Source organism: Leptonychotes weddellii, chromosome 14 (assembly GCF_054177405.1).
Source record: "Leptonychotes weddellii isolate Sample4059 chromosome 14, ASM5417740v2, whole genome shotgun sequence".
Lineage (NCBI taxonomy): Eukaryota > Metazoa > Chordata > Mammalia > Carnivora > Phocidae > Leptonychotes > Leptonychotes weddellii.
This window is the reverse complement of record NC_138382.1, coordinates 61199827-61210835: the sequence shown is the minus strand read 5'-3', so window position 1 is coordinate 61210835 and position 11009 is coordinate 61199827. Positions and strand designations below refer to the sequence as shown.

The window sequence follows — 11009 nt, the reverse complement described above, 5'->3', positions numbered from 1 at the left end:
CTCCGTGTCCTCCCTGGATGTTACCTCACACTTGGCATCAGTGACCATCCGTACCTTGCTGACTTTCAAGATGATTTTTTTTCACCTGGATAGTCTGTAGAGAACTCCTATCTAGCATGTTCTAAACACAGTTCGGTAGTCTTTTTCTCCCAAACCCGGCGTACTCCCGCCTCTGTTTCTCAGGAGAACAGTACAAGACAATCCATTCAGACTCTCGAGCTCAAAGGCTGGCAGTCAGCCTAGACTCCCAGCTGTTCCTTATCACTCACCTCCTATTGCTTCTCCTTCAGAGTTGTCTTCTGGCTTTAAAACCCGGCCCTGAGGCCACCTGCCCTCCTCTCTGCTGAATAACTGCCTCGGTGCCGCCAGCTCCTGGCCTTGGAGTCTGAACGGTTCTTGTTTTGAACCCACATGACCTTTGGTGGGTTATGTAACTTCTCTAAGCCTCAGGTCTAGAAAATGGACAAAATAATATTGAGCTCATGGGCTTATTTTAAATCAAATGAATTTTTAATATTTTAATATTTAATAATTTAATATTTTGCCCAGTTTTATTGAGAAATCCCGCAGAAATAATGACATACATCACTGCATAAGTTTAAGGCACACAGCGTGATGGTCTGACTTTCGTGTATTATGAAATTATTATCATGGAGTTATTTTGAAGATTAAATAAATGATACTTTTAAAGTTCTATACATACTATCAGGTCCATAGTAATAACTCAATAAATGTTTGCTGTTGCTTCTTATGACTGCTCTTCAAATGAGATCTGGTCTTTAAAGAACAGTGGGGCGCCTGGGTGGCTCAGTCGTTGGGCGTCTGCCTTCGGCTCAGGTCATGATCCCAGGGTCCTGGGATCAAGCCCCGCATTGAGCTCCCTGCTCTGCGGGAAGCCTGCTTCTCCCTCTCCCACTTCCCCTGCTTGTGTTCCTTCTCTCGCTGTGTCTCTCGCTGTCAAATAAATAAATAAATAAATCTTAAAAAAAAAATAAAGATCTATCAGTGTTTGGCGCATTATAATCTCTGGGTAGAGAGTATCCTGTTTTTATGATCTCCAGTTCTACTCCAGTGTCTACTTTGCAAAACACCAGAGTTACCTTTCTAAAGAAAAAAAAGTGCCGTTATGTTCCTGCCTTTAGCTACCCATTGCTCATAGGAGTAAGTCTGCACTTCGTATAGCTAGTGGGGTCGTTCCCTGTCTGATCCTGTCTTGCCTCCTTCTCAGCACCCTGAATATGCCACAGCCCTTTACGGTTCCAGGCGTTAGCCCCGCTGTCTGTTTGCTTAGGTGTCTTCCCTGCTCTTCAGCCATTCATCCGTCAAGGTCATGCCCTCCACAAAGCCAGCTTCCCCAGGCCCTCCAGTAAGAGTGGGTGGCTTCTTTCTCTAGACCCCGTGCACTCATGTGTAACTTTGTTCTAAGATTTATCGAGTTGTAATCTTCCTACTTATATGTTTGCTCCCTCCATTAGACAACATGTTCCTGGGGGAAGGGCTTTTGTTCTGATCATTGTCACAGCCCAGTGCCTGGCATGGGAGGATGCTTGGCATTTGGTAATCATTCAGTGAATGGTGCATAAAGAGCCCTGGAGTCAGTTCCAAAGAGAACTTCCAGAAATGTCTTCAGTTATCGGTACTATTAGAATTAGGGTATCTCTTTTAAAAGGGCAGCATTTATGTGGATGTTTAGTATCTGATGGGTTTATAAAGAGGTCTTTCCAGCTGATTTGTAGACACCTGGAGGGAAAAGCAACTGCATTTTGTTAAACTGCTCCTTGGGATGAGCTATCTGACATCCCTGTAATCAGATCTTGGTCCCATCTGTGCAAGAGAGCATGGCGCAGGCAGGAGGCAGATGGCAATTTTGAGATGTCATTTGCTGTTGTCATAGTGAATGAGCAAAATGGAAAGACAAGAAAGGAAACTTTCATGTCTCCTTTCTCATCTCTGCTTGTGGCAAAGTGAGAAGGAAATTTGCTTTACTGGCAATCAGAGACCAGGTGAGGGGTGGGCTGTTTCCTTTTCCTTCTGGACCAGGTGGTGTGTTAGTATCAGAGGGATGTGTGGGTGAGCAGAGGAGTCCAGGGCTCTAGGGCCTTTGAAGGGTGATTGGGAGGGAAGGGGCTAGAGTGTTTGGGGCTTGTTCAAGCTGATAAAAGACTGGCACCAACGTCATCTTCATGCTCCCCAAGTGGGTGAACAGATAGGATCTTTGCATCTATTGGGGTACCTGTGTCCACAACTGGAGTATTTCTTTGATTTCATTTTACCTGTGCTCTGGGAGAAGTATTGATGTAGAGACCCGAGAATGCTTTAGATAGCCACAGGTGTTCCTCTGGTGTCTTTCCAGGAATTTGTCTGTTTTCCTATGTCTGCCTGTATTTATTCTCACTTACTGACAGCCTGACCTGGGCTTACCCAAGACCCAATAATGCTGTTGATGGATGATTTAATAAAGATGTAAAATCTTGTATGGCAAAGAGATCATCAGTAGACCAGGGCCTATCTAAAGGTAGCACTGGTTCTGGGTACAGGGGAAATGAGTCAGTCCTACAGGTGCCCGATGTGCAGGCTCTCTTTCCCACGTTGGAGGCCGAGAAGGGAGAGAGGGGGCTGAGTTGAGAGGAGGCATCTTCTGAGATGGAGAATTAACTTTCTCACCCTTCTTGATGGGAGTCTTACCTTGGGTTTCCCAGAAAGCAGAGCCTGAGGCTCAGAGCTTACATTTATTACACAATGGGGAATGATATCCCTGGAAGCAGGGGTGAGGGGTACAGTGAGTAAAGCAGGGGAGGAAAGAGAGCCAATAAAGTCCATTGGAAATTGTGACCTCAGAACCAAGGTTTCCCATATTGCCAAATTTATTACATGAAATACACACAGAATATTTAAAAGAAGCAGGACAACTTGAAGAAATCAGTGGCTTTCTGATAAATCAGAATTAAATAGCTTCAGTTAGAGAAGCCCCAGAAATATCCAGGGACCTTATGGAGAATTTATTTAGTTTACTCCAAGCTGCTCCTGAGGAATGGTCCCGTGTGGGGATACGTGTCATTTCCCTCTTGGGAACAGCAGTGACCTGGAAATAAAGAGTGTTCTGTCAGCCAGGTGGTACAAAGCCGGAAACACATCTTTCCTGGGCAGCTGCAGGGGAGATTCAGGGCGCAGCTCAGGGCTCTCTATCCCGCAGGAATGGAACGCCGGTGGCATCCAGTGGCCTGCCAGGCCAATCACAGGTTGGAGTTCTTAGCCATTCTCAAGCAGGTGTCTATCTTTTCTTTTCCTCCAAGTCAGGTAATAGGCCAGGCTCATTCTTGATGAAGAGAAATGGGGTGACTGGCCTGGGGCAGCTTGAATTGCCTGATTTGCTTTCTGAATCAGAGCATGAATGGTGATTAGCAGAGATATGAGCTGCACAGAGAAACTGAGTCATGCCAGAGGCCATTGATGCATTTTGTGAGTGGACTCTCTCTTTTTCTATTTTAGAAATAATTACAGAAATTAGTGATGTATCAGTGTTTAATAATACCTGTGTGAGGTGGCAGATAAATCCAGGAAGGATCATCTCCAAGATTGTTTACGTGGTAAGTGAAATGAACCACTTTTTCCTGCTAGGAACATGACTTGGAGAGACTTCCTTTCATGAGGGCTTCTCCATCTCATTGTCTGATTGTTCTTCTAAAAAGTGATCAGATTTTTTTTTAAGATACCTGGTTTATTTTATTTTACATTCTGTAAAATAAAATAAATATTTTATTTATTTTTAATAAATGTGTCATTTAATTTATGTGTCATTAAATGTGTCATTAAATAAATGACACATTTATTTAATAAATGTGTCATTAATATATGTGTCATTCGGCAGGGGGTATGTGTGGGGGATATATTGTTTATATGTGGCATCATCATGATCGCTTGTTCCCCAGCACTTGTATCTCACTCCCCCAGAGGAGGCCTGGAAACATCTGCTGCCTCGGGGACAGGTTGTGACTGCCTCCACGGAAGGCTGGTCCTTTGTGTGCAGCTTAGGCCTCCCTAGAGGGACTCCTCATTTTATGTCACTTCTTAGGGTTTATTGGTTACTGGGCTGATCAGACTTCAGCACCAGATACCTGATAGCAGAGGCTGACCTTGTTCATCTCCTCTGCGTGCACAGTGTGGTGTCAAAGGAATAGTAGGAGAATGGGATTCCGCTCCACCAAGTCTCTCAGTTGTTTTCACCAGAGTCACAGCGGGTTCTTTTTTCTTTTTCCCTCCCAAAGATATACATGAAAGGACAACGGTTGCACCCTGTGGGATCAGTTCACGAGGAGACAGTCAACGTGACCACAGACAGCAGGACCCCAGAAGTGTGCCTAGATCTGTACCAAGGCACCAACTACACCGTGAGCGTTTCCACCGCCCCCCCCATGCGCTCCGTGCCGGCCATCATTGGGTTCCAGACGGCTGGTAGGTGGAGGTGAAGTCTCATTGCCTCCCAGAAAATGCTAAGCACAGGATGTGGGGGACTGTCCTTCAGAGTCAGCTGGGCACGAGAGTTCATAGTTGCTTTCTGAGGTTTGTCGTGAGGAGGATGCAGTTCTAGGAGGTCTTGTAGGAGAGATTCCTGTCCTATTGATGCCAGGCCAAATGAGCACTGATGGATTGTTTCTTAGCTGGGTCCTTGGTTGAAATGGAAGGTAATAAGGCATTTGAAAGAGGAGAACATTAGGTGATGAGGCAGTCAATTCTCAATTATCCAAGGCACTAGAGGGTAGCAATGTGACTTACCGTTGGTAGGAAACACAATAGTCCTTTCTTACTCTTGGCTGTGGGAGAGGAGGAGCTGGGGAAGGTGACCCAGTGGCTTTACATCTAGGATGGAAACTGACCCCAGGACTGGTAGGGGGTGCGAATCAAGTTGATAGTGAGCGAGTGGATAGGGAGAAGCAGCCCTAGGATGCAGGAAGGGAGATATTAGGTGAAAAGAGAAGTGGACAGGAAGGAGTTTCATTTTTATTTTTATTTTTATTTTTTTAAGATTTTATTTATTTATTTGAGAGACAATGAGATAGAGAGCATGAGAGGGGGTAGGGTCAGAGGGAGAAGCAGACTCCCTGCTGAGCAGGGAGCCCGATGCGGGACTTGATCCTGGGACTCCAGGATCATGACCTGAGCCGAAGGCAGCCACTCAACCAACTGAGCCACCCAAGTGCCCCAGGAAGGAGTTTCAAAAAGTGGTAATAAACCTCGTTGTACATATGTATCTCATGGATTTTTATAATGTTGTGACAATTATAATAATTTTTTTCACAATTCTCGTTATGGGGTGTCAGGACTAATTAAATACCTTGGAAGCAAATCACGAGAAGCCATTGCTGTCATTTATCATTTTTGGTGAGTTGAGATAGTTCTCAACTAGCTGTCTGATGTCCCACTTAAAAGGTGCCCCGGCCTCTGGGTATTGCTGCCACCAGGAACTGGGAAGTGACATGGATTTGGCAGAAATAATGAAATAGTCTGCCAATCTTAACAACAGAAAGCCAACTACAAAATTATACAAATTTGATCCCCAGGGCACTTGTATATAAGTAAAACAATATATAATATGTAGGGAAAGGTGTTGTAGAATGAATGTGATATGAATATGATAACTAGAGAGTCTTGTTCAAAATTAATGATAAACTGCTATGGATTTATCAGGAATACATGGTCTTTCTTTTTTTTCTTATAAGTTTTTAATTTCAACTCCTTAACAGTTAACATATAGTGTTATATGAGTTTCAGGTATACAATATAGTGATTCAACCATTTTCTACATGACTCAGAGCTCATCATGATAAGTGGACTCTTTAATCCTCATCACCTGTTTAACCCACTCCCACCCACTCCCTTCTGGTGACCATCAGTTTGTTCTCTGTAGTTAAGAGTCTGTTTCTTGGTTTGTCTCCCTCTTTCTCTCTCTTTTTTTTTTTCCTTTGCTCATTTGTTTTGTTTCTTAAATTCCACATATGAACGAAATCCTATGGTATTTGTCTTTCTCTGATTGACTTATTTCACGTAGCATAATACTCTCTAGCTCCATCCATGTCATGGCAAATGGCAAGATTTCATTCTTTTTTATGGCTGAATAATATTCCTCCGTGTGTGTGTGTGTGTGTGTGTGTGTGTGTGTGTTTGCACGCGCGCATGGGTGCGCACACCACATCTTCTTTATCCATTCATCAATCGATGGACACTTAGGCTGCTTCCATAGTTTGGCTGTTGTAAATAATGCTATAAACATAGCGATGCATGTATCCCTTTGAATGAGCGTTCTTGCATTCTTTGAGTAAATACCCAGTAGTGCGATTACTGGATCATGGGGTAGTTCCATTTTTAATTTTTTTTTTTTTTTTGAGTGGCTTAAATAACAGACATTTATTTTCTCACAGTTCTGGAGCCTAGAAGTATACACTCAAGGTGCTGGTAAATTCTGTTTCTGATGAAAGCCTCTTCCTGATTTGCAGATGCCTACCTTCTCACTATGTAATCCCATGGCTTTTCCTCTGGAGGATCCAGCTTAGGTTATGTGGGAGGTGCTAATTAACAGGTCCTCAGTAGTTGGAAAGTCCTAGTTAAGTTCTTCAGTGATTCTTATTATCTTAAAGGTGAGTCCTACTTGTTGATATGTAATGATCTTGAGATTCTGAAGTCATTTTATGAAGATATATTCATTCTGTGAGTACCTGAGCTTCTTTATAACATAGATATTTAGGGAAGATCAGAATGAGTCCTGAGCACACTTCCCTCAAGGTGATGGTCTCCGTACTCTCCATTTTTAATTTTTTGAGGAACCTCCATACTGTTTTCCACAGTGGCTGCACCAGCGTGCATTCCTACCAACAGTGTGCGTGAGAGTTCCCTTTTCTCCACATCCTCACTAACGCTTGTTGTTTCTTGTGTTGTTGATTTTAGCCATTCTGACAGGTGTGAGGTGATATGTCATTGTGGTTTTGATTTGCCTTTCCTGATGATAAGTGATGTTGAACATCTTTCAGTGTGTCTGTTGGCCATCTGTATGTTTTCTTTGGAGAAATATCTGTTTATTTCTTTTGCTCATTTTTTAATTGGGTTATTTGGTTTTTGGGTGTTGAGTTGTATCAGTTCTTTTTATATTTTGGATACTAATGCTTTATCAGATACATTATTTGCAAGTATCTTCTCCCATTCTGTAGGTTACCTTTTAGCTTTGTTGATTGTTTTCTTTGCTGTGCAAAAGCTTTTCATTTTGATGTAGTCCCAATAGTTTATTTTTGCTTTTGTTTCCCTTGCCTCAGGAAACATCTAGAGAAATGTTGCTATGGCCGATGTCAGAGAAATTACTGTCTGTGCTCTCTTCTAGGATTTTTATGGTTTCAGGTCTCACATTTAGGTCTCTAATCCATTTTGAGTTTATTTTTGTGTATGATGAAAGAAAGTGGTCCAGTTTCATTCTTTTGCATGTTGCTGTCCACTTTTCCCAACACCATTTGTTGAAGAGACTGTCTTTTTCCCATTGCATATTGTTTCCTGCTTTGCCAAAGATAAATTGCCCATATAATTGTGGGTTTATTTCTGGGTTTTCTCTTCTGTTCCATTGATCTATGTGTCTGTTTTTGTGCTAGTACCAACTGTTTTGATCACTACAGCTTTGTAATAAACCTTGAAGTCTGGAATTGTGATGCCTCCAGTTTTCCTTTTCTTTTTCAATTGCTTTGGCTCCTCACAGTCTTTTGTGGGCCCATACAAATTTTAGGATTGTTTGTTGTAGTTCTCTGAAAAATGCTGTTGGTATTTTGATAGGGGTTACATTAAACCTGTAGATTGCTTTGGGTAGTATGGACATTTTAACTATTTGTTCTTCCAATCCATGAACATGGAATGTCTTTTCATTTCTTTGTGTTGTCTTCAGTTTCATCAGTGTTTTATAGTTTTCAGAGTACAAGTCTTTCACCTCTGTGGTAAGTTTATTCCTAGGTATTTTATTGTTTTTAATGCAGTTGTAAATGGAATTATTTTCTTAATTTCTCTTTCTGTTGCTTTTATTAGTATATAGAAATGCAACAGATTTCTGTATGTTGATTTTGTATCCTGTGACTTTACCAAATTCATTTATCAGTTTTAGTTGCTTCTTGGTGAAGTCTTTAGGATTTCCTTTTTTTTTTTTTATTTTTTTTTTAGTGTTTTATTTATTTATTTGACAGAGGAGAGACACAGCGAGAGAGGGAACACAAGCAGGGGGAGTGGGAGAGGGAGAAGCAGGCTCCCCACAGAGTAGGGAGCCTGATGCGGGGCTCGATCCCAGGACCCCGGGACCATGACCTGAGTGGAAGGCAGACACTTAACGACTGAGCCACCCAGGCGCCCCCTAGGATTTTCTATATATAGTGTCATGTCATCTGCAAATAGTAAAAGTTTGCTTCTTCCTTACCAGTTTGGATGCCTTTTATTTCTTTTTGTTGTCTGATTGCTGTGGCTAGGACTTCCAGTACTATGTTGAATAAAAGTGGTGAGAGTTGACATCCATGTGTTATTCTTGAGCTTAGGAGAAAAGCTCTCAGTTTTCCCCCATCAGGTATGATGTTAGCTGTGGGTTTTCCAGATAAGACCTATGTTGAGGTATGTTCCCTCTAGACTTTTGTTGAGGGTTTTTATCATGAATGGATGTTGTATTTGTCAAATGCTTTTTCTGTATCTATTGAAATGATCTTATGGTTCTTATCCTTTCTCGTATCATATTGATTGATTTGTGAAAATTGAACCATGCTTGCATTCCTGGGAATAAATCCCACTTGATCATGGTGAATGATTATTTTAATGAATTGTTGGATTTAATTTGCTAGTATTTTGCTGAGGATTTTTGCATTTATAGTCATCAGAGATATTGGCCTGTAGTTCTCTTTATTTTGTGGCGTCTTTATCTTGCTTTGGTATCAGGATGATACCGGCCTCATAGAATGAATTTGGAAGTTTTCCTTCCTCTTCTATTTTTTGGAGTAGTTTGAGAGAATAGATATCAATTCTTTAAATGTTTGGTAGAATTTGCCTGTGAAGCCATCTGGTCCTGGACTTTTGTTTGTTGGGAGTTTTTTATTACTGATTAAATTTCTTGGCTGATTATTGGTCTCGTCAGATTTTCTATTTCTTCTTATTTCAGTTTTGGTAGATTATATGTTTCTAGGAATTCATCCATTTCTTCTAGGTTGTCCAATTTATTGGTGTAGAGTTTTTCATAATATTCTCTTCTAACCGTTTGTATTTCTGTGGTGTTGGTTGTTATTTGGTTGGTTGTTATTTTTCCTCTCTCATTTGTGATGTGTTGTTTCTCCTCTCTCTTTTTCTTTTCCTGAGTCTGACTAGAAGTTTGTCAATTTTATTGATCTTTTCAAAGAACCAGTTCCTGGTTTCATTAATCTGTCCTATTGTTTTTTGGTTTCTATATAATTTATTTCTACTCTAATCTTTATTATTTCCTTCCTTTCACTGGGTTTAGGTTTTGTTTGTTCCCTTTTTTTGCTCCTTTAGGTGTAAGGTTAGATTTTTATGTGAGATTTATTTGCTTCTTGAGGTATGTCTGTACTGCCCTAAACTTCCCTCTTAGAATCATTTTTGTTGGGGTGCCCAGGTGTCTTAGTTTGTTAAGCATCTGCCTTTGACTTAGGTTATGATATCAGGGTCCTGGGATCAAGCCCCTCATCAGGCTCTCTGCTCAACGGGGAGTCTGCTTCTCCCTCTCACTTTCCCTCTGTGCTCTCTCTCTCTCAAATAAATAAAATCTTAAAAAAAAAAATCATTTTTGCTGCACCCCAAAGATTTTGGATTGTTGTGTTTTCATTTTCATGTAATTCTTTATTCTTTTCCAGATTTTTTCTTGTGATTGACTTCTAGTGTCAAAGTGGTTGTGGTCAGAAAAGATGCATAGCATGACTTTGATCTTTTTGAATTTGTTGAGACTTGTTTCATGGCCTAATATGTGGTCTGTTCTGGAGAATGTTCTGTGTGCAAAGAATGTGTACTCTGTTGTTTTAGGATGGAATGTTCTGAATATATCTGTTAAATCCATCTGTTCCAGTGTGTCATTCAAAGCCACTATTTCTTTGTTGATTTTCTGCATAGATGATCTGTCCATTGATGTAAGGGGGGTGATAAAGTCCCCTACTATTATTGTGTTACTGTTGATTAGTTCCTTTATGTTTGTTATTAATTGCTTTCTGTATTGGGTGATCCCATGTTGGGTACATAAATATTTATAATTGTTTTATTGTCTTGTTGGACTGTCCGTTTTATTATTATATCGTGTCCTTCTTTGTCTCTTATTACAGTCTTTGTTTTAAAGTCTGTTTTGTCCTGGGGCACCTGGGTGGCTCAGTCAGTTGAGCATCTGACTCTTAAGTTCAGCCCAGGTCATGATCTCGGGGTCGTGGGAAAGAGCCCTGCATTGGAATCTGTGCTCAGTGGGGAGTCTGCTTGGGATTCTCTCCCTCTGCCTTTCCCCCTGCTCATGTGCTCTTTCACCTTCTCTCTCTCTCTCTCTCGCTTGCTCTAAAATAAATAAATCTTAAAAAATGGTCTATGCTGTCACGTATAAGTATTGCTACTTCAGCTTTCTTTTGACATCCATTTGCATGATAGATGTTTCTCTATCCCCTCACTTTCTATAGGTCTGAAATGGGTCTCTTGTAGGCAGCATATAGATAGGTTTTGTTTTTTAATCCAGTCTGACACCCTCTCTTTTATTTGGAGCTTAGTCCATTTACATTCAAAGTAATTATTGAGAGATATGTATTTATTGTCATTTTGTTACTTGTTTGTAGTTCATTTTGTAGTTTTTCTGGGGAATATGTCTTTTTAAAAGACTTTAAACTCGTGTCATTATTCAGTCAGAATGACAGCTTGTTGTTCAGTGTCAGCTGTTTTTACTAATATCCAGTTACCTCTGCAAGGTTCTCTCTCCCCCCCACCCCCCAGGAAAAGGATGGTGGTCTTTGGGGTTAGACAGACCTGGT

At 41.0% G+C, this 11009-nt stretch overlaps 1 protein-coding gene across 4 annotated transcripts in view; it reads left to right on the top strand.

Moving 5' to 3' along the window:
* Positions 1 to 11009, top strand: part of SUSD1 (sushi domain containing 1) — a 212950-nt gene that overhangs the window by 43238 nt on the left and 158703 nt on the right. For all 4 annotated transcript variants that reach the window (XM_081803375.1, XM_081803373.1, XM_081803376.1 and 1 more), the window contains exons 7-8: positions 3490 to 3587; positions 4266 to 4452. In XM_081803375.1, the coding sequence (XP_081659501.1) occupies positions 3490 to 3587; positions 4266 to 4452 (285 nt within the window). The remainder of the gene's footprint in view (positions 1 to 3489; positions 3588 to 4265; positions 4453 to 11009) is intronic.